The following is a 24839-nucleotide window of genomic DNA, read 5'->3' on the forward strand; positions in this document are numbered from 1 at the left end:
CTCTCCCTTTTCTTAAATAATAATAATAATAAAAAGTTGAAAAGACAATAAAAAGGGGTTCAACCATTTAGGCTCCATGTAAACGGCTGATGTCCACATAAAGAGCTGATCCATGCTGACCAGGTGCTGCACCATGCTGCACCAAGCAGCGTGAGCCCCCCCACCCGACCATGTGTTCAGTCAGCTCATCCATGAGGCGGATGCTGAGCATCAGGAAAACGAAGAAAAAAGGAGATCTGAAAGGCACGACGCCGTAGTTGATGTGCAGATAATCTCCACAGCTCTGAAGAACCAGAAAGGCTAGTTCAGCTGCAGGTTTGGAAGAGAGATTATTAAAAACTTCACGGCTTTAATGGATGCTGTCCTCATGTTACAAAGCGTAGAGCCTATTTGGGGGCTGCTGGAGGGGAGGGGCTTTACGTTTCTGTACTTTAGTAACAGTCCCAGTCTTATGTTCTCCAGCGTAGCGTCCATCCTGTCTGGAGACTCTCTGCTCTATTACTGTTTACTCACAGTTTTACTCTGGGAGGTTGGTTTGAGTTCACTGGTGAAGCTTTTCTCTCATTCATTCCTCATTTTGCATCCACACATTTACTCACCGCCTTCTCCTTTTCTGGTATGTGAGTCACTTTTAGGTTTAAAGGGCTGAAACACTGATGTTCAACAAGTATGTGAGGAATCCCTGGTCCACAAAAAGAACCCTAGCCCTTCCAGACTCCTGTGAACTTCCTCCTGTACCTGCCTGAAGAAATTGGACTGAGATCTGGTGGCTGTGGAGGCCGTTGGAGTCCAGTGAACTCATCGTCATGTTCTAGAAAGCTGAATATGGAGCTGAAATGGAGACTCATCAGACCAACAACGTTTCTCCATCTTCTATTGTCCAGTGTTGGTGAGTGTGTGTGAATTGTAGCCTCAGTTTCCTGTTCTTAGCTGGCAGGAGGCACCCGGTGTGTCTTCTGCTGCATCCTGGTCCAGACAACTGCTGCTCTGGATATTTCCTCTTCTTCAGACCATCTCTGGAAACCCTGGAGATGGTTGTGGGTGAAAATCCCAGTAAATACTCAGACCAACAAATATGCCACGTTTAAAGTCTCTTAAATCCTCTTTCTTCCTCATCCTGATGCTCAGTTTGAACTTCAGCAGGTAGTCTTCACCACGTCTACATGGCTACATGCTGCCGTGTGATTGGCTGGTTAGCCATTAGTGTTAACAAGCAGGTGGAGCTGATAAAGTGGACGGTGAGTGTCCTGAAAGCATGACGAGGAAACAACAAGACATACTGATTGTAACTGCTACAACCAGTGGTGAATTAACTGGAGTGTATCTTGTCATCGATGTTTTCTGGCCGCCTTGTAAACATTCTGCTTCCCACGTTGGTCTCTGACAGCATCTGAAAGTCGGCTCGCTGTCTGCAGGTTAGTGGATACTCTGCCACCAGAGACAACATGTGCAGCTGACCGTAAGCAGACATGACAAGAACTGGGAAAGGCTGATGATGATCACAGTGGCCTCTAAAAGCAGAGCTGGCCCTGTGATATGCTGCTAAGGTCGTGGACACACAGCGTCCACACAGCCCAGCTTTTCAACCTGGATGTGATTATTTAGTTTGCTGTTCCTTATAATTGAAGCAAACAGCAGCTAAATCTATTCCTACCAGGATCAGTAAAGCAGGGACAAACAGAAACATCAGAGCCTTGAAGGGACTTAAAATCAGGTCAAGTAAAACCTTAAGTAAACAACATGAGCTGTTTTCCACGGCATAACAAAGATGCAGAAGCAGTGTGAAACCCCCTTTCTGCTTCTGTAGGAATGAGGAGAGCATGTAAATGGAGAAAACTCCTGACTTTTGTGTGTTAGACATCGTTGGAAAGCTTAGAAAACAGACGTGGATAGATTTAAGCTGGAGGACCAGAAAGCTCCAAACACCAGCAGCTGCTTTTATTTACAAACTGTTTGTAAGTAACAGCTCCTTAAAACACACACATTTTTTTAAAAGGATTCACCAATGTTTTCCCAATCTGACATTTCACAGAGAGAAAACATCTACATTTACTTTTCAGGTTTTCTGCCACAGCGTATCTAAACCGGGTTCCTCCTGCCAGCTAAGAACAGGAAACTGAGGCTACAATTCACACACACTCACCAACACTGGACAATAGAAGATGGAGAAACGTTGCTGGTCTGATGAGTCTCCATTTCAGCTCCACATTCAGATGCTAGACTCAGAATCTGCTGGAAACATCATGAAAACATGGATCCATCCTGCCTTGGATCAACGGATCTCCTTCCCCTTCAGGCTGAGTATTGTTGCTGACCATGTCCATCCCTTTATGACCTCAGTGGAGCATCTTCTGATGCTACTTCCAGCAGGATAATGCACCATGACAAACCTGCAGCAACTGTGTGGTGCTATCATGTCAATATGGAGCAAAATCTCTGAGAAATGTTTCCAACAACTTGTTTAAGATGAGGCAACTTTATTTATAAAGTGCATTTAAAAACAGGAACTGTTGGCCAGCGTTGCACAAGAACACGAAAAAGCACACACAACATATGAAACGAGAAACACAAATGGAAAATAAAAAATATTGCACATCAGGAAAGGCTAAAGAGTAAAAATGCATCTTTAGCAAACTTTTAAAGATGTCCAGGTTAGAAAAAGCCCTGATATGAGGGGGGAGGTCGTTCCAGAGTTTGGGGGCAGCAACCACAAGTATAGGCTCAAACTCAACCTGAACACCACCAAGAGGCCAGAGGACCTCAAGGATCTATGACCTAAATGTAATGTAATGGCGGCGCTGCTTCTTCCTCGTCTTCGGCGGAGCTGCTTCTTCCTCGTCTTCGGCGGAGCTGCTTCTTCCTCGTCTTCGGCGGAGCTGCTCCTTCCTCGGGAGAATGCAGGGCAGCAGTACAGTATTGGAGGAAAGAACTCATCTCGATAAGGATTAAGACTCTTCATCGAGGATCCAATGTTAATAAGCGTTCATAAACCTGGATTTCAAGGCTGCAGGTGATCATAAACCAGTCCAGAAATCGCACAGTCAGCATAAAGAGACGAAGAAAAGACAAAGCACCGGCCAACAGGTAGGAGCAGCAGAGGGCCGGCCGACGTCACAGGCGCCATCTTGGCATCTTGTTCAACCACATGGAGAATGCAGGTAGTTCTGGAGGAAAAATCCGGTCCAAGCCGGTACTAGAAGGTGGTTCTGATAAAGTCATTTGTTGTTCCTAAAAGTGTGAACAAGAGCTCCATGTTCCAGCTTTCAGTGTTATAATGGAGAAACAGTTATTTGACCTAACAAACAGCTAAACAGCTCCTTTATCCTTTCTCACTGATCACAGTAATTTCTGTTTTTGTTTTTTCTTCTTACAGGCTTCCACTACTCTACACACATAATTCTCCCTCTACATAATTACTACTACTACTGCATAATTGTTGTTCATGTAATAATTCTGACTCTTATGCAAATGGAGGATGGCTGCAACTCGCTTCATGCTTGCAGCAGAGTGGTGGAGCTGTGGTCCTACTGGGAGATGTGGCTGCATGTGTGAGTCATCCTACACAAGCTCTTTTGCTGCCTCTAATCATCCCCCCGAGGGTGGGCAGGGAGGGGAAGCAGCAGCCAGAAGGAAAAGCAGAGCACTGGTGTGCAGCTAGTGCATTTACACTGAGAGGCCAGATCTCAACGTTCAGTATTTAAGAAAACAAGCAAAACTAAAGTCATGTAGTGGGAAATCTGGTGGAACACGAGAACTTGGGCTTTTTTATTGTGGTGTTAATAAACAGAAAACATTCATATTTTGTTAAAAGCTGAATAAAACTGAGCTGATAAATGTCTGGCTCGTTTCTAGAAGCAGCTGAAAATGAAGCCTGCTGTGGTTGGTTCCCGTGTTTGAGGTGGGCCGATGTAAAGGAAACCAACAGGAATGGATGTCAATTATTTGACGTGTTGCTGCATCAGCTCATATTTTCATCTCATGGTGAAACGTCTCTGTTTCATCCTCTGACATGTTTTATCTTCTACTGGGAATAAAATGTGTTGATGAGATTTGGAAATTATTACATTCTGTTTTTTACATTTAAACAGAGACCCAACTTTCCAGGAATCGAGGTTGTAATACTCTTGGTGTGTTTTGATTTTTATTTGCATGGAGAGACGATGTTCTCATTTTTTGGCTGAACTTATGCTTCTCCAGAGATAGCATATCTCCAAAGACTAATGAAGCAATGCTAGCGGTAGATTCACACCTTGAACCTCTATTCAGTAAAAAAAACCCAGACTGTGTGTTGTGCAGCTGGACTCACGTTGTAGAGGATGTCCACCCATCCCTCCATGGTGATGCACTGGAAAACGGTGAGAATAGCAAAAAGGATGTTGTCAAAATTGGTGATGCCAAAGTTGGGTCCAATCCAGTACTCCCTGCAGACGGTGCCGTTGCCACAGGTCCTCGCCGGAGCCTCCAGGCCACAGGGGAAATCTGCAGCCTGCTCATCTATAGCAACGAAACACACACATTCACACGTCGTCAAATCCACAGTAACACACTGATGTATTTTTAGAGTCGGGGCAGGGAATGTATTATACAGCACATCACATGCAGAGGTACAAAAGCCCTGCCTTGGATCACAAAATGAAAAAACTTCAGTCTGACAAACACATAATTCACCATTTTCCCAGGATGCATTCGAGTTCATTTACTAATCATAAATAATACAAAACTAACAATCCAAAACATGCAGAATGATCCAAATCTCTGTGTCTACGATTACCAAGAGTTCAGCTGCACATGTGTGTGTGTGTGTGTGTGTGTATAGTCTCTAGCAGCTGAGATGCTATCAGTGCGCTTCATATTACTGCACCTCACACATTTGTGGAAAGAGTTGAATTTTTTTCTGGTTAGTTTCCTCTGGATGGAGTTTCATACGATTCATGAAGCAGCTGGATCAACTGGAAACTGGAGAATCAGCTGATTAAATCCACCTGAATACCATCTAAACTCTGTCTCAATAAGCCATCGAATCAAGGAAATCTCACCTTTTTTACCTGCACGCATGCTGGTGTGATGACTGGGAGATTTTGCTTTGATTTTATTAAAGATAAATAACAGATCAGTGACAGATTAAATAAAACTTTAATTTAAAAAAATTATTTTCATTCTGTTCAGAGACAGTCAGACCAGGATTATTGCATATATTTGTGTTTGTGGCTGATTGGGATCCATCATTAATACACTGATTAACATTTAGAGATATCTGGATAATTTGTTTTCCGTTTTCTTTGTTTTTGTTTTTGTTTTTGTTGTCGTCTTGCACTGTGATTTAGTTGCGTTGTCTCTATGGTGTGTGGATTTTAACAGTGTTATTAATTACTCCTTTATCACTTTTTGATCACGTTTAGCTCATAGATTAACATTTTTTAGAAATAAAAATATTTGTTTTAATCAGTTTTCTGAGTTTTCTGATATGCGCCTGTAGTTTTTAGGCTCTGAGGGGTCGATACTAGGCCCACAGCATGTTTGCAGGGACTGAGCCAGATTTAAGCCAGAGATGAATCAGTTTTACCAAACAGGCCGACAACATCAAAAGTTTTTAAAACAGCGATGCTGGAACAACGTCAGCAGGGCTGGAAGACGGTTTCATCTCGTCCACGAAGACCATCACATCCTGTAGGCTGGCAGGAGCGAAGGAAGACCAAGAGCTCACAGGTGAAGTCAGTCGAACAAACATTTACAAGAAGATTAATTCTGGCCCTGATGTCTTTTACTTTGTTCATGAAAAAGTTCAGAAAGTTATTCCAGTCCTCCTGTGAAGAGCTGAGGGTGCAACAAGGTTTTCACTGGTGTCAGACAAGAAAGAAGATGAGAGAAACGCTGAGCGAGCTGCTTCATTCATTCAGCATCACGTCTTTAAGCTGGCGTCTGTGCACCTCTAAGTTAGTGGATTTCTACAGATGCTCCACTTTCCCCTAAAACTACAGATGCCTTCATTCATCCACACAGTGGGATTTTTATGTGACCCTGAAGTCTTTTTGACAGGTGATACCACATCCAAAACAAACAATGGCTTTTTAAACCTGATGTTTCATCGTCACAATCAGCAAAGGAAGAAGACTCAGAGAAATCATTAAACTCTGTATCATTCAGAATAAGTTTTTCTTTTACTGCAGCCAGCAGGCTCCACCTCAAAAGATAAGTGATATTCAGCAGAGGTCACTGATTTGAAAATCTTCAACCTGTAGTTGATCAATGTTTAGTCCACAAGAGAAAAGCAAATCTAGCTGTGACTTTTTTATGAGTGGGTCCAGAAAAATGCTGAACAAAATAAACAGAGTCCATGATCACCAGCAGTTCTGCTGCCACTGAACAAGAGGGATCATCAGTGTGAAGACTGAATAATAGAGAACCAAACAGATGTCAAAAAAATCATCAAGAAATGGGCGTGCAGGGCCAGGAGGTAAACTAGGACACAATAACGCTTTCCCAATCATTATTGTGTCTTAGTTTATCTAAGCTACAACCATCTATAGCTCAAAAGAGTTGAACAAGGTTGTGTCCATCAGACTGCAGCAGAAAGAGTCCCAGAAGTCCACCTCCACGGCGAGCGAGCCGGGTGTCGCGCACACCGAGCAGTCCGGGGGTACAGCTCTTTGAGATGAGCTCGTTCTTCTGCTGCCAGGTCTCCGTAAGGTACATAAAATCCAGCTTCTGCTTAGTAAAATGGTCCCTCAGGGTAAAAGCTTTATTCTGCAACAGAGCGTGCGATCCCGGTAGAGGGCGTGGCACCTGCCGCGGTGACTGGATGAGATGATCCGCCTGGCAGGTAACCGGACACAGGACATGCTGGCGATACGCAGGAAACCAGCATTCCGGGTTGGAAAGATCCGGACCACCAATAACTCCACACATTCAAAGACGCACAGGCCGCTTCTCCATTCCTCGCAGACAGGAACCGGACACAAGCACCGCCCACCCCCAGGTAATCTGGACCAGCTCGGCCAGGATGAAAAAAACTTCCACAGCTTGGTCTGGACACCAGCCCTGGATCCCTGCCTCCGCCTCCTCCCATGGAGTCTGACTAGCTACTCCGGCGTGGAGTGCTCCAGTTACGGAGGGAAAAACTCAGTGTACCTGTCCCAGGTAACACAAACCTCCTCCATGCATGTGTTGGTCACACTGTGTATATCTGCTGAGACACCACTATCAGTTTATAGGGTTGAAACAACAAAATACAGCACAAGAAAAATCACAAAGTATGAGAGAGTCGGGGGGTAGCAGAAGCCCAGCCGGACACAGGCGCCATCTTGCTTTTCCAATTATTTAACAATTAATAACTGTCAAAAGTAATTTTACTTCACAGCCCATTTCCTATGATTCCTTTTCTTAAGAACGATCCTTTGTTTAGCCATTAACGTCCCACTGAGTGCAAGATTTTGGAAGAGTTTGGAATTTAACAATAAAAATGGAGTTCATTGTAAAACGTGGAATATTGTGGAATTTGCTCATATGAGGGTGTGATCGGCTTCCTCTAAAAAAATAATACTTTTTCACAGTTTTTTAACCAAGTGAATAAGAGAAGTTAAAGAAGAGTCAAACGTATTTTGACCTCTGCAGGTTCCCGTCTGTGGCGTCACCTAAACCTTTTCCAAGCTGGGGGGGGGGGGGCAGATCACTGTAAAAAACTATAGCCTAATTTTTTTTTAAAAAAAGTTTGGATTTTTGTTAGTGCTATTAAAACTAAGGTGTTAATAGAAAGAGATAAATCTGTGGAATAAACGAGTAAATTAAATGCTGCAGACGAGTCAGCACATAAAGCTTCATGGTGCAGTTTTCTCTCCAATGATGGACCTTATCATACGTAACCAGCACAATGCTACGGTAGCCTGAACCAAAGCCTGATTTAAATTCCAGGGAAAACTTTTTATCCCAGTCTTACTTGTGTCGGTCTGGAAGCAGGTGCGATGGAACTTGCCCATGTAAAAGTCGAGGCCGATGATGGCGAACATGAGGATGGCGAAGAAGAGCAGCAGGCCGATCTGTAGCAGGGGTACCATGGCTTTCATAATGGACTTCAAAACCACCTGGAGACCTGAAGTAAATCAGGAGAAACATGCTTTAGAGAGTAAAGCACAATGACTGCAGGGATGAAAAATATGGGGGTATTTTCCTGTCTTTAATCAAGGGCGTAATTGTTTGATTTGAGAGCAAGATTTCTGGTTTTCACGCTCAAATATCATCTTGCTCTCTCTTAAAACTCTGCTCTCACACTCAGAAAGTCCTTCTTCCTTTCAAGACTCTGTGCTCAATTATGCTTTTGATTAAAGAGAAGAAAATAGCCCCATAATGAAACATCATCATTTTAACTCTGAAAGCTGTTCATAGAACTTGATTTTAATCTCATGGCACTTAAAACCAGGCGGGACTTCGTGGAGTTGGCAGGAAAACTTGTAAGTATCTACATCTTGGCTGTTGTTTGCCAGGAAAAATTTCCACCCATAACCTTACTTGGAATCCCGGAGACCAGTTTGAGGGGTCGCAGTACTCGGACGGCTCTCAGCGTTCTCAGGTCGAAGTCCGCCCCCACGGTCGCCAGGATCCTGAACACACAAGCGAACACGAGTCAGACTGCTGCAGGTTTCTAACCAAAGCTTCATGTTAACTGGACTCATGTTCGGACAGGCAGAGATCGTTCAGGCGTTCCAGTTTACTCTGGATTTTCCATCTGGAATACATCGTTATTCCTGCTGTAGATCTTTACTCTGAACGGATGACCTGTCTCGGACTCTCAAGTCTTGGCTTTCAGGAGAAAAAATATTGTTATTGAAACAAACACACAACAGAAACTATTTCCATGTTTCCACTTTTTCCTCATTTCCAGTTATTCCTGCTACTATTTACCTGCTATCCTCACTAAACCAACTCCAGCTCAGCTGCTTTGTGGCGCCACCGTGCATCAGAAACGTCTTCTTGGCTTTATTCCAGCCATAGAGGAGCATTATTTTTCTATTCTATAGTCATTTAGCAGACGCTTTTATCCAAAGCGACTTACATTTGAGAGTAAGAACAACACAAGCATGAATTCAAACAAGATGGGACGTCATAATTAAGTGATAGCCAGACCGCTTTGAGTCCAGATGGACCCAGGTGCTGTCATGTAGTGCTAGTGCAGTGCATATAATTTTTTTTTTTTTTTTAAAGTCATTTTATTTAAATACATGATCACGATTTCAACACACAATATCATCTTGGCCATAAGTGCAGCAGCTTCTTCAGTACCTGGTTGAACCAAAGATCTGGACAAATCTTTCTAACTCATTCTGAGTAGAAGAGTTAAGCTAAGTGTGGAAATGCTCCTTAAACAACTGAGTCTTTAGCTTGCTTTTAAAAGTGGATAAGGACTCTGCGGATCGGACGGAGTTTGGTAGATGGTTCCACCACCGGGGAACAACAGAGGAGAAGAGTCTAGCTACTGATGTGGTGCCACCTTGTGGTGGGAGCACTAGGCATCTTTCATATTCAGAGCATAACTGTTGATAAGGAGTGTAGCTCTGGATTAAGGAGTGGAGGTAGACCGGAGCCGTTTGGGTTATTGTTTTGTAAGCCAGAAGCAGAGCTTTGAATCTGATGCGCTGCAACTGGAAGCCAGTGGAGAGCGATTAGCAGCGGAGTGACATGAGCTCTTTTGGGCTGGTTGAAGACCAGACGTGCTGCTGTGTTCTGGATCATCTGCAGAGGTTTAACTGAGCATGCAGGCAGGCCAGCCAGTAAGGAGTTGCAGTAGTCAATGCGTGAAATGACCAGAGCCTGGACCAGGAGCTGGGTCGTGTGTTCAGTCAGGTAGGGTCTGATCCTCCTGATGTTGTAGAGAGCAAATCGGCAAGACCGGGAAACCGAGGCAACATGGTCCTTAAAGGTCAGCTGGTTGTCTACCATGACACCAAGATTCCTGGTAGAAGATGTAGGCACAAGCGTGATGGAGTCAAGCTGCACACTTATCTGTGGCGGTAAGGAAGGACTGGCTGGAAAGACAATAAGCTCAGTCTTGGACACATTTTGCTGAAGGTGGCGATTCTTCATCAATGCGGAGATATCAGCAACATGCTGATATTCGTATTGAGACGGTTGTGTCTCAATGTGAATATCAGCAGAAAGTCAGTTGCTGTGGTTTGTCAATGTGAATGTTCATGTCTCCCATGACAATTAGTGGTGTGCCATCATCAGGAATGTCAGAGAGAACCATGTCCATTTCAGAGACAAACTCATCTATACTGCCACCCGGAGGCGGTAAATGACCAGAATGTATGCAGTGATGGGTGTAGAGACCTTTACTGCGTGATACTCAAGTGATGAGCAGTTAGCCATAGGACGGACAGAAGTAAAGTTCCACTTTTTAGAAATAAGAAAGCCCGTTCCACCTCCTCGTCCAGCTGAGCGAGGTGTTTGGGTAAATTCTGCATTGAGAGAAAGGGCAGCTGGTGTAGCTGTGTTTTCTGGACGGATCCAGGTTTCAGTCAGGGCTAGGACCTGAATGTCTGAGAGATTTATCAATGAACTGATAAATTCTGTTATGTTAACTGCAGACTGACAGTTCCAGAGACCAAAGGTTTCAGAGGGTGTGACTGACGTGCACGCCATTGGAAAGGACAGGTTTTGTTGATTGCGGTGTCTATGGGTGACACGTCTTGGTCTGTACCATGTCTGACAGGGATGGTTTGAAGCACATTGTGCGTTAATATAGTTGTGAGGAGGTTTAAGCTTGTGCTGTTGCTCGGTGGACTCGCACAGGTAGACTTGCAGGTCTTTACCCTTTGTGGTATTAACCCAGCGTGTGCTGACACAATGGGTGACGCTTCAGCGCACCATGTGTGGTAAAGTACCTGGAGCTGACACAGCTGAGCTCACTTTGCTTGATTGCAACCTGCTGAAACCAAGACAGAAACTCAAGCAGTAAACTCACCTAACTGACTGTACCAACCCTAACTGAAATCAGTGCTTGGTCATTTCTCGTCTTTTCACACACACATAGAACTTTCTGCTCACTGGTTGATCTTTGGCTGCTCCTGATTGGACGTTACCATCAATCTAAGCTCTCTGATTGGTGGAAATTCTGACAGGAAGTGGCTTCATCATCATGTCCAGGTCTAAATAGAGGTCTCTTAGCAACATAGTAGTGATGGTGATGTTTTTATGGTGAAATGTGATAAATAATGCTGTTATCATGGATCATTGTGGATTTACCAGATAGAGTCTCTGAATAAAACTACATTTAGTGGCTGGATTGTAAACCTCCTGGACGGGATAGAAATGTCTGGAAAACTTCTGTAGATCAGCTAAAGGGTTAAATATCCATCACATTTACTCCTCAGAGATACACACCACCTCTCCTGAGACGCTGGTGATAGTAGAAGAGATGGAGCTCGGGGGCGCCTGAGATCTTGTGGAGTTTAAAGGGTTACGAAAAACAAAAGCAGCAGATCTTATAGCAGGTCTGGCTTGATGACCCTGATCCATCCTTTAGTCCTGCTGCTAAAGGCCAAGGCTGCTGGGGGACGTCCCATGATGCACTGGGCTCCTCTCTGCTCTTATTACTCTCCATGTAGAAACATCTGACGTTGTTCATTCATGTGTTTCTCTTCCTCTTTCTCAGCAGGAATCCCTGGATCAGAGTTCTGCTGCTGGTTCGTCCTCTTCCCAGCAAACAAGAAAAATATCCAGGTGGTTAAAGGACAGCTGCAGTCAGACTGGAGGAACTTTTAATGAGATTAGTTCCCAGGTCTGAACCTAAAACCCCACCACTCCACCTCCTCCTCCTCCTCCACCTCCACCTGCTCCTCCTCTTCCTCCACCTCCTCCTCCTCCTCCACCTCCACCTGCTCCTCCTCCTCCACCTCTTCCTCCTCCACCTCCACCTGCTCCTCCTCTTCCTCCTCCTCCTCCTCTTCCTCCTCTTCCTCGCTGCTTCATTGTCCAGTCTAAATGCGGCGCCGTGTGTTCGGCTGCAGCCACGTTGGACGAACTCTTGGCAAAGAGTGTAAATTTAAAATATCAACAATGAAAATAATAAAAAATAAAAACTATATGAATAAAAAGCTAAAGCAGGATGAGGATAAATTTATTTTACTGGTTTAACTGGTGGATAAACTGTCAGCTGTTCCTCATAATTATATAATAAGGCAGAAAATAACAGTAATTTTGTCAAACTTGTACTTTTTTTTCTTTTTATCTGGATGAAAATTGGATTTAAAAAACTAATTAAAATGTAGAGAAAACAAAGAAAAGCACACGAACAGGAAAAGAGGACATGAGGCCACCAGTGAAAACGAACTTTTAATTATAGCTGCATAAATACACACTGAACAGTTTTATATTCTACAGGGTAAAAATACACAAACTTTAATGGTGTTGTAGCTAAAATAAGAGCTATGTCGGTACCTGCTGCACACTGCTGGTTAAAAAGTGATCCAAGATCTTCTATTTCTAAAGCAAAATTCAGATTAACAACATTAACTTTAGAATATACAGACTTCAGACTGGGTACACTGTAATTACATTTAGATTATTATTATTATTATTATTATTAATATTATTAATATTATTATTATTATTATTGCTAAATAATTAAAAGGCCAAAATGAATGAACAAAGCAGATAAAATAAAAAATCCGCCCTGATCCGTCTGACTGACTGCGTTACGTTATAAACATGCTAAATATTTCTTTCCTGAACTTTTCTCCTTCTTCTTCTTGCTGATCAAGTCCCAACTTTAACTGCGTCACATTTATTTGCTTCACGATCGTCAGCAGACCTGAACCAGATTTAAAGGCCCGTCTCAACTAAAAGTCTCTGCTGAATGATCATGAATTAAACAGGAAGAGCTCTGCTCACACACACTCACACCATGAGGTGTGTGTGTGTGTGTGTGTGTGTGCTGTCTGATCTCAAACTGCACTGAAGCATCCTGGGAAACCTGAACGGCTCTGGCAGGTTGTCACCAGTGAATATTGATCAGGAGATCATGGTGGCTCACACGCTGATCACATTTATTATTATTAAATCAACTAAATGTAATTATTTTCTTACAGGCTGTAAAGCAGCTTTTCTTCTTTCAGCAATAATAGAATTTTAAACATCTCTAAAATGTTTTGTGTGTCAGCTGAAATAATTCTGTTCTGGCTTCTTGTAGATGCTGAGAGACAAACACCTTCCAGCACCGCTTCCACACATCTAGTTAAAATCCAAAATCCAAAACCCAACGGGCTGGAAATTTACAGGAACCTGGCTGGAAAACAGGTCGGACACAGGCTGGAAACTGACTGGAAATTTGCAGGAAACTGGCTGGAAATTTGCAGGAACCTGGCTTTCCTTTGAGAGGGAGAAGCATTTCTAAGTGGATGCATCTTCATCTACAAATATGATGCTTTTAAAATCTCATGTCTGCGTCTGTACTTCCCTGCATGAGTCCCATGCTGCAGAGCTGGTGTCTCCTCCTGACATAATTGGCTGCTTTCCCCTCCACCTGCTGCAGCCTGATGCGGATGGAGCTTCCAGGGTGGGTTTGTGTAGTTAGAAGCAGAATGAGAGTGAGGTGGGATGTTCTTTTCCACGGTGAGGCTGTTATCTACTTTAGCTTGAATATATGATGCCTGCAACACTGAATACAGGGCCAGCACTGTGTGTGCGTGTGTGTGCACATGAGTGTTTTCCAGCTTCAATTACACAGTCAGTGAACCATCCCAGGAATACAAATAATGTTCCTGTAATTCCTGCTGAATGACTTGTTGGGCCAACAGACAAACGACACTGACAATGAAGCACAAGTAAACCAGCGTGCACGGCTTCGTGCACCAAAGCACTGAGAAGGCAAAGCCTCTAAAAACCGTCTTTAATCGTGTGAAGGATGAAGAACCTGCATGCTGGAAGTGGTGCAGCATTTAACCAATGAGAGGATTTACATCATCAAGAACATCTCAGTCGTGTTTTAGGGATTTTAGACTATAAGTTCAAACACAAGCTGACATGCATTTAATCATCCACATAGATCAGCACTGATAAAACCGCCTTACTGTTATCGTTGCTTAGCTTCACTACATCAGGATACGTTTGAGTTCTCCACCACTGCTTGGCTGATTTTATCTAACAAATTGAAAATGAAAGATATTCTAGTGTCCTTATCATTTCTGGGTTTTAGTGTGTCTCAGGTGCAGTTTGTGATATTTCCAACCTACAAACAGCTGCTTGCTATGTGAAGACTTTATGAGCATGTAGTCTCCGCCTGCCTCATGTTTCCAGAACATTCACACGTTTTCATCCATGCACGGATTCTCAGAAAATGCCATTTCATTTTCCTCCAGTGAAAAATGAAGCTTTTCCAGTTAAAATGACTGGAATGGATGGGAACAACATGATTCCTATTTCAGATTTCACAGAGATAACGAGATTAATAATGAGCACACCAAAGTTTAGACTCTGTTTGTTTTGGGGTTCGACTGCGTGACCCCGTAGTTAGAGATTTACACTGATTCATGGAAACAAGCCAAATATCTGATCATAATTATGCTGACGACACTCAGAACGTCTCACCAGGAGACTCTGGTCCCAGACGAAGCTTCAGTTCATGTCTCAGCCAGGTCAATACTTGGATGTTCCAGAATTTTCTTCAGTTAAATAAAGATAAATCTGAAATGATTGTGTCTGGAACCAGACACGAGAGTCCGGCTTCATTCAACAAAGTTGAAACCAGCGGATCAATCCAGAAATCGTTAGCTAGCAGGAACCAGGTCAGCCTTTTACCACCGGAGGAACAGATCTAGAAAACAAGGACCAGCTGCATGTTCACTTTTATGATTTACTTTTATTTATGAACTACTGCCTGAACACGATGGAGCAGGACGAGCTAGGCTGCTCAGTACGTTACTTCCTTCTCGCTCTAAAAGAGAAGATTGAGAGAATGTTACTGTTGTTCAACATTTTCATGAAAAACACCAACAAAACAAAATTAAATGCATTCAGTTGCATTAATAATCTGGATTATAAGACAACATATTTGCCTGGTGGAAATACTTTTTAGCCTCAGTAGCAGCTTGACGGTTGATGCCGTCTGTACAGCAGTTTAACTGTTTCCATCTCTGAGCTGTCTGTCACAGATACAAACAGCCAGCATGATCTACTTTATATGGTTACGTATGGTCACATGATCAGGTCCATGACCCATCCTCAGCGCCTTAACATGGAAATGTGCCAGATGAAGAACTTCCAGCTTGTTTCTATGTCATTCACGTAGTGGACACATCCAGGTGATGCCATGGTAAATGATTTATTTAGTCCAACCTGCAGATAGACTATGTGCATGTGCAGTTTTCTGTCCTGCTGGTCTTCTTAACTGGATCTAAACTACTAGAACCTCGAAGCCCAGAACTCAGATTACATCATTTCTGTTCCACTCTTTACGAATTTCTGCAGACCTCAGCTCCTCCAGCACACAGAGAAAGAAGCAGCTGCTCAGCGGTGGCCTCCATGACATTTCCAGACCCTCTTAAAGTCAAATCCAGTCCAATTACAACCCAGTTTAATCCCAGAATAAACCAGTTCATTTAAATTCATTACATTCCACTTTAGTCCACCTCATATAAAGTCAGTTAATGAAATCCTCCATCCAGGGCAGCATGATGAGACAGTGGACAGGAAAACCTCTTTCAGGACCAAAACCAGAGAGGAAAACCTCCATCAGGACCAAAATCAGGGAGGAAAACCTCCATCAGGACCAGAACCAGGGAGGAAAACCTCCATCAGGACTAAAACCAGGGAGGAAAACCTCCATCAGGAGCAGAACCAGGAAGGGAAACCTCTATCAGGACCAGAACCAGGGAGGAAAACCTCCATCAGGACCAAAACCAGGGAGGAAAACCTCCATCAGGAGCAGAACCAGGAAGGGAAACCTCTATCAGGACCAGAACCAGGGAGGAAAACCTCCATCAGGACCAAAACCAGGAAGGGAAACCTCTATCAGGACCAGAACCAGGGAGGAAAACCTCCATCAGAACCAGCAAGAAAAACCTCCATCAGAACCAGAACCAAGAATACCTTCTAACATACTCCATTAACACTGGGTGATGATTCAAATATGATTAATTTATGTCAGAAATCTCAGTTTGCTGTTCGACCGATTAGTATAACATGTAGTTTGGATAAATTAGTACACGAGGAAATATATATATAAATAATATAATGTCTATATATTATAAAACACCCACCAGACATGAAAATAAAATACTTTAGTTAAAGTAGAAAGCATGAATATTAGAGGTGAAGCAGATTATAAATGACGCTGGAAACCAAGAACAAAGTAAAAGATGAGGAGGTTGTAAGATCGAACCGGCTGGGATGTACAGATGCCTTGAGAGGGGAAACCACAGCAGAGACAACTGGAGGCGTCGCCATGGAAACAAAGGAGGCTCCACTGATCTCATTAGAGACAAATAGTCAGGAGAACAGCTCTGGTTCAGAAACACAATCTTTCTTTACGCATGCATATTCATGTCTTTGTGCTCAGATAAAGGATGAATTGAATCAGCTGTGAAACGAGGATCCGGCTCTTCTGCTCAGACTAATAATTACTAAATATGCATGTGTGGTAATTATGTGTAATTTGTTGCTGCTTTCGTTATTATTTGTAGTATCAGAGTGTTTCAAATGGATAATGGGATTTCCTTTATTCCTCAGAATGGATTTTCATCCATTTAAACATTTAAAGCTGTTTTGACTCAGATCAGCTGATCGGCTTCTGACTACAGGATGGGATTATTTTTATTATTATTATTATTATTAATTATTATTATTTTTTATTATTATTTTATTATTATTATTATTTATTATTATTATTATTATTATTTATTATTATTTATTATTTTATTATTATTATTATTATTATTATTTATTGTTATTATTATTATTATTTATTATTATTATTTTATTATTATTATTATTATTATTATTTATTGTTATTATTATTATTATTATTATTATTATTATTATTATTATTTATTGTTATTATTATTATTATTATTTTATTATTATTATTATTATTATTATTATTAAATTAAAGCCTGGAAAAACATTAAGTTATCTCCTGCCTATCAGAGACAACGTCCAGGACCAGACGTTCCTGTCCTGGTTGTCAGTGTCCCTGATGATGATGATGAGGATGATGCTGGCGTCCTGGTAGAGAAAGGCTCCGCCTCCTGCTGTTGCACATCCATTTGATGGAAGTAAAATCCAACAACAGTTTGAGCCATGTCGTCTCTTTCTTGCCTCACAGTGACCAACATCAAGCTGTTTGAATTCTTTTTACAAACATTGCGAGTCCTCCCGAAGCTTCGGCTGCAGGATCGTTTCAGTTCTGCCGTCTTCTCGCCGTCGATGCTTCTATTCTCCTCGTGTGTGTGTGTGTGTGTGTGTGTGTGAGGAGACTTGCTGTTAACACATCAGGTCTGCGTTGTAGGAAACTTCTCAGATGCTTCCAGGAGAAAACTGTGTAAGAATGTAGAACCACTGAAGGAATGCACCTCAACCCAAACTTTTAAACCAACTACATTAATAAAATGCTTTTTTATATTTGTTTAAATGTTTTGTAAAAGAGGAGCATTCATTAAAAAATGGCACAAAGAACCTTCATGGATTTCCTAATTATCAGTAATTATATTACAGTTTAAAATCCATCTGACTAAAAACATGTTGGAGTTCTTCGTCTCAGTGAGGAAACCGTGTCAGCGTCAGATTAATGAAAACACAGCGAAGCATTTTTAACCCTTTAGGTGCTGCAGCTTAAAGTTTTTCCTGCATAAATGAGAAAACAAGCTGAAGCTTCTGATGGAAGTGAAGAACATCCACCGTTACCGTCGATGCAAAGTTCAGTCTCTCCTCCCTTCACTCAGCCGGACCGACTCATTATTACATTAAGAAGAATTTCAACATGGAGCACAAAAATCCTCCATCTTCAAAGGCCCCCACCCTGCAGCGGACCCTGGGTAAACAGTCCCACGCCACTGACTCCGTTCCTGGTTAGACTTCCAGAATAAAAACAGACAACCAGAAATGAAGAAGAACCTTCTCAGACAGCAGCGTCTGGTTCTGGAGGGAGTCCGTGGGTCACCTGTGATGCCCTCAGCATCATCATCATGGATGTTCATCTCTCTGTCTGGACCTCTGCTGCTCCCTCAGACGTTCAGAGCTGCGTTTTCCACCCCTGCTGCCTCGACTACCTCCAAAACTCTCCTAAATGTTGGAATTCTGCCTCCCCGACCTCGGTTAGGTCTCAGAGTTTCATCCTGAGCTGCTTCAGGTACGTTGTTATTATAGACGGATGCAGCGAGATTTCTACAGAAGCATCACGTTCACTGTCGCTAGATGACCATCATCATCCTCAGGAGGTAAATGTTCCCTCCTGAATCAGAGATGCTGGTAGCTGATATGTTGCTGCTTCCTCTCTGATCCCCTCTGCATCGCCAACTTCCTCATCGCTCTGCATGATGTCCTCCAAACACGAACTTTGAATAGTTCAGATTGTTCTGCTGCACATAACAGAGACTGGAGCATCAGCTTAACATAAAAACCACGCCCACTCATCACGGTCTGACAGCTGGACAAAGAGACTACATGGCTGAATGGAAGAAAAAACCAGCTCTGCAAACAGCCTGTTGAAGACCTGAGACCTGGGTGTGGCGCTGGGCCTCGTCTGTTAAAGACCAGGTTCATGTGATCCTTCTGTAGACATCAAGCTGCTTCTGCCGGCATGCTGTCTGCTTCCAGATGAAAAGGTAACCAGGGACGCCTGCAGGGACTCACAGTTCGCCTGGACCCCCCCCGACAAGCAGCTCAGAGTCAAGCAGCTCCCTGTGGAGGCGGCGATGGAGGTGAAGAAGAAACCAGGTCTGGTCTGCAGCAGTCTGACGACTTTACATCGCCTAGCAACACAGAGACGCTTCCCCATGTGCTCAGACCGCGGTCTAGTACCGGGTCCTCTTCACCAGGACCACCTTCTAGTACCGGGTCGTCCTCTTCATCAGGACCACCTTCTAGTACCGAGTCGTCCTCTTCATCAGGACCACCTTCTAGTACCGAGTCGTCCTCTTCATCGGGTCCACCTTCTAGTACCGGGTCGTCCTCTTCATCGGGTCCACCTTCTAGTACCGAGTCGTCCTCTTCATCAGGACCACCTTCTAGTACCGAGTCGTCCTCTTCATCGGGTCCACCTTCTAGTACCGGGTCGTCCTCTTCATCGGGTCCACCTTCTAGTACCGAGTCGTCCTCTTCATCAGGACCACCTTCTAGTACCGGGTCGTCCTCTTCATCAGGACCACCTTCTAGTACCGGGTGGTCCTCTTCATCGGGACCACCTTCTAGTACCGGGTCGTCCTCTTCATCAGGACCACCTTCTAGTACCGGATCTTCCTCTTCATTAGGACCACCTTCTAGTACCGGGTCGTCCTCTTCATCGGGACCACCTTCTAGTACCGGATCTTCCTCTTCATCAGGTCCACCTTCTAGTACCGGGTCGGACCTTTTTAATCCTGGTGTGATAGATGAAGCAGGTGGTGGAAACCTTCCTCAGAGGTTTTCTCCATGTTGACATGACAGCATCACACAGTTGCTGCAGGTTTGTTTTTCATTAAACTGTAAAACAGGAAGTTTAATTGTTGTATGAAGTTTTTTAGAGGGGCAGTTAGTAAGATTACAGGTCAAGTAGTCCTCACCATCAGTTCACTAAAATGATATTTCCTAAAAAATAACAGTGATAAACATAGAAAGATTGTAAAGAACGTTTCCATCTGACACCGTGAGCATTATTTAGCTTCCTGAAAGCTGGTTATGAATAAAAAACAAGGTCAGGGTTCATAATTTTCACTGTTCCAGGATATGATAAGGTAATAAAACTTTATTCATAATCAGCTGCATAAGATGTCTGAGCTTTTCTGCAAATACTAGTGGACCAAATGTTCTCCTCCTCAGTGAAACCACGTTAATTATTCATTGATTTGCTCCAGCTTCTCTCTACTGAGAGCAGCTGATTAGGGAGGGGCTCGCTGTACCGACGATCTAGTTTCTCCATCTGTGTGCATTAACCTTTCAACAGTCTGGAGTCTGATACCAACAATCCCAATATATGAGATATATATATCATATATATCATATTTAATTCAAAAGCTGCTGGACTTCTGGCTTCCAATAATACTTAGAGATGGATTTAGACAGAAGATTACTTAAATAACATTCCTTAGTTTCAACATTTAAATTATTTTCTCTGCAGTTGGATGCATTAAAGGCTTTGGCTGCATTTCGAGCATCTTTTCGTGCATCATAAGTTATTGAAGATGCTGCGTGAAAAACAAAGCACGCTGGATGGTACAAGGGAAGCATTTCAGATAAAACAAAGAGAAGGAAAACCAAAGCTGCGTTAACGTGAAGCCCTCCAGCAGCTGGAAGATAAACAACCCGAGGCCAGACCGTCGCGTATGGATGCGCGTCCCTCTGCTGCAGCTTTGGCTGCAGCCGTTATCATTTCTGATGGTGTTGGTGTTTCATAAACGTGCAGCTTCTCTGCAGAACACTGCTGGATGAAGCTTGTTTGGACAGAAGTGGAGAGTAAACATGTCAGAATATCTCAGTCATGCAGATTTAAAGGTTTAGGTGGGAAGAAAAGAAATATACAAACCCACGGCCACCACCCCCGAGTCCCACAGCCCCCCCACCCAAAAAAAATGCATGTGACTCATTGGGGGTCCGTCTGGGTTTAGGGAGTGGTCATGTGACTTTCCAGCGTGCTCCGTGGCGCAGGCGGAGATGGACACGGTGTGTGTGAACTGAAGCTTTGTTGTTGCTCAGCTTGAAGTCGTCTTCACCACGTCTGCATGACTGGACGCACTGAGTTGCTGCCCTGTGATTGGCTGAGAAGATATTTAACAGGAAGTTAAACAGAGAGGGTGGGGGGTGTATGTCACCAGTAAGAAGCTTGGTTTCTACCCATGTGTATATCCAGTTATACATGATTCCTAAACAACGTCAATAAATCCATTCTGGGGCTGAAGATGTGGGTCAAACTGTAAACAAGAGCAAATATGATCCATTTGCCATCATAGGGTTAAGTTTTTACCTTCATAAGGAAGCTTAAAGAATGAGTCATCTTTCAGGAGCTGCTTGTTGGAAGCAGAGCCGGCCAAACCTGACCGCTGCTGTGTTCCAAGAGGATGGAGGGGGCAGCTAATAAGAGCGCATATCTGCCTCCTCTGAGCTCCTACCCAGATCAATAGTGTATTGAGCTCAACGCAGAGGGAACAGATTCAGCTCAGCTCTCCTCTTTATCTGGATCAAAGGAGCTGCTGCTTCTTCTCTGCAGTGGCGCATTTTACAATCCAGGAGTACAGCCGTCCCCCCACATCCACACCCCCCACTTCCACACCCCCCACTTCCACACCCCCACATCCACACACCCCACATCCACACCCCCCACTTCCACACCCCCACATCCACACCCCCCACTTCCACACACCCACATCCACACCCCCCACTTCCACACACCCCACATCCACACACCCCACTTCCACACCCCCACCCCCCACATCCACACACCCCACTTCCACCAGGAAAACACAGCATGGGCCAATCACAATGTCTTAGATCACTTAAATATACCTTTTTAACAAACTGCCTCACAGCCGGGCTGCTGCAGCTTAGATCACACAGATTAAGAGGATAAATAAAGATGCAGGTCTTTATCTAAAATGGCCTGGTTTTTATCCGTCTCAAAACCATCCTGTAAGTCATCATTTCAGCCTCATTTGACTTTAAAGGAGGTTGAAAATCATCCAGGTCAAGTGGAACTTCTTATTTTATTTTTATTCCATGGATTACTATCTCGGCTGTTGGTAGAAAATCACGTCTTTTTAATGCAAACGAGGCAGAATTTCTTATTTCAGTTTTTACTACTTGACCTATAATTCATCCATGATTCCTAGAAGGATTTCCTGGAAGAATAAGCATCCCAAGGCTTTATCTTCCTCTGTACTGTCACACAGTAGAAGGTCACTGCGACTTTAGAGAGATAAGATAAGATAAGATAAGATAAGATAAGATAAGGCTACTAAAAGTTAAAATCTACTGTCAATGATAACAAAGTGCACATTAACATGATTCATCGTGGAGTCTTATAATAGCAGCGGCTTCTCTGGGCGACCACAGCGTCATGCAGGACTACTGGTCCTGAGGATGGCCTGCTTCAGGCTCCTGATGCCACCAGTCCTCCACCGATGTCCGCCATGCGTGTTACCGCGTGTTGCTCTGGAGGGAAGAGTTTTCCTACCAAACTAACTGATAAAATCATCCTGGTGGGAGTTTTTTTTTTGTTTGTTTTTTTTTTAAGTAAAAAAGACGAAAGATTTAAAACTAAAATGATGTTAAACTGGATTGAAATGAAAGTTGAGCCACTGGAGCGACGCTGAAACTGGACAAACATGTTCGTTTACAGTCATGGAAGACCCACCTGTACTTATTTACTCTAAAACAGGGTGAGTTTTCAGTACTTTTAGATCATTATGCTGTTATCTTACTGGTCCGGCCCGCTGGAGGCCAGATGTCTGCTGAATGTGCCCCCCTGGTTCAGGAGGTACTGAATGGAAAAAACACTCCACAGGGGTTTGAGAACCAGGGAACTAGTAATTTTACTGTCCCTAAGAGGAAACTTTGTTTACAGAATAGACCTCAAGACTTTACAACAATAAAATCCTCTCGCACCCACCAGCATGACTGAAAAATACCCAAAATAAAAAACTAAAAATGAATAAAAACTACAGAAAATATGCTCATTTGATGAAATCATGAAAAGAAAAAAGGTCGTCTTTCCTCAGCAGCTGCTTCTCAGAGCGAGGCCTCCTCCACCCCCACGGGTGGAATCCTCAGTACCAAGCAAACAGGAAAGCATGTAAAGATGGCAGAGAACTAAAAATAACCCATAAACAGTGTGTGTGTGTGTGTGTGAGAGAGAGAGTAACAGTGTTTTCTACGTCTACTAGACTGTTTATAAAAGATGGATGGAGCCTCCATGGCGTCACGCGTAGGTTTCTGAAGAGCTGAACCGAAGCTCATTTGGCGTTCCCACCGTCGCCATCTTGGCAGCGTCACGTGTGTCATCATTCCCAGAAAACCCAAAAATGGGCAAAAAGGTGGAGCTGAGAGGGGGGCTTAGAGCGTGGGGGTGGATGATTGCCATCCATCAAACTCCGAGCTGCCTGTAGCTATGAGCTAACCGAGCTAACCCGGAGCTAATGATAGCCAACCAGCTAACGGAGGTAGGCGGGCTAAAGCTAAGGAGCGCTGTTAGCCGACTAAAAACCGTGGTTGTGCTGCACTCTCCCTTCCTGCTGAAGATATTGTATACCTGTCAATCAAAAGGACACACCTCTAATTATGCCAAATTTCAAGAGTAAATAACATCCAAACGGTACTAAAATTCACCCCCTTCACAGGTGTCATGAAGGTTAACTTGACCTTTTAATTCTAAAATGGATTTTTGTACCAGCTTTAAACATGTTTATTTCTGCTGTGAATTTGATCTTTTTAACATGGGAGTCTGTGGGGATTTGCTCTGTTTTGGAGCCCCTACTGGATGAGGGGGGACCCTCAGGTCATCTGGATCCAGGTTCTTATCAGTTCCAGAGTCAGAACCAGACATGGAGAAGCTGCATTCTGCTTCTATGCTCCACATGTCTGGAACAAACTCCCAGAAAGCCTCAGACCAGCTGAAACACTCAGTTTATTTAAATCCAGGTTAAAGCCTTGAACTGCAATTCTTTACACTTCCGCATAGCTTCACATTTTACCAGCGGAGGTTGCCGTTTGGTCCCGCCCACCCAGTCACAGGAAGTTATGTAATCTTGCCTGACAATTGTTTAGAGTTGGTGGTGGCTCAGCTGGGTCACTGCTTTGCTAACATTTAGCATTAACGCTGGGTTAATAATTTGGTGTCGTTACTCATTAGAAACGCCTGCTAGTGAAACAACGATGTGCCTCATATGCAGGGCTGAAGTTTCCAGAGGCGGCACGAATGCTGGCAGGTTTACCAGCAGAGACTTTACAAAGCATCTGGGTCGTCATCATGTCAAAGAGCACGAGGAGTTGGTTGCCTTAAAGGAACGGCACAACAAACCGCAGCAATAACAAACGCTGGAAAATGCTTTTAAAAAACGTGAGCACGTTGCAGAAGGAAGCCAGAAGGCCACCGTAATAACAGACAAGGTTTTAAAATTTAAGGTCCTGGATGACTAGTCTCTGTCCGTCCTGGAAAACCTTCAGAGTACAGTAAACCCAATTCCAAGATATTTTAATAGAAATGTTTTGTCTTGAGTTAACCAGCTAAATGATTAAAAAGTTCTGTGACAATCTTCATTTTCATGTGATAACTCATGTTTTATAGTTTAGCCAATGCTTGGTCAGTTAATGAAGTAACAAAGATATTATCCATCAAAGCCTGTCATTTGCTCACATGATCAATTTAATAGATCTCTTAATAAAATAACACAGGTATCAGCCCAGGTATCGGATCGGTACTTGGTATCGGCCAGGTATCGGAATAGTACTTGGTATGGGCCCAGGTTTCGGGATCGGTATCGGACAGAAACAAACGGAATTGGAACACCTCTGATAAAAAGGGTCTTAGATGATGGACTCTGTGCTGGTAGACGCTCTGCAGAGAAAGCAGTGGAATCCTGGTGATAGTTTTCAAAGCTCTCTGCAGGATGGACTTAACCACACAGTTATAGAAGTTTCTGAGGATCTTTGGTGACGTGCTGAACTTC

General features: G+C 43.4%; 1 protein-coding gene across 1 annotated transcript in view; it reads right to left on the reverse strand.

Moving 5' to 3' along the window:
- cacna1ba (calcium channel, voltage-dependent, N type, alpha 1B subunit, a) overlaps nt 1–24839 on the reverse strand; it is a 112691-nt gene that overhangs the window by 77363 nt on the left and 10489 nt on the right. Inside the window, exons 3-5 of the mRNA XM_041998873.1 lie at nt 8503–8594; nt 7934–8086; nt 4307–4494 (exon numbers count right to left, since the gene is read on the reverse strand). Coding sequence (XP_041854807.1) covers nt 4307–4494; nt 7934–8086; nt 8503–8594 — 433 coding nt within the window. The remainder of the gene's footprint in view (nt 1–4306; nt 4495–7933; nt 8087–8502; nt 8595–24839) is intronic.

Source organism: Melanotaenia boesemani, chromosome 11 (assembly GCF_017639745.1).
Source record: "Melanotaenia boesemani isolate fMelBoe1 chromosome 11, fMelBoe1.pri, whole genome shotgun sequence".
NCBI lineage: Eukaryota > Metazoa > Chordata > Actinopteri > Atheriniformes > Melanotaeniidae > Melanotaenia > Melanotaenia boesemani.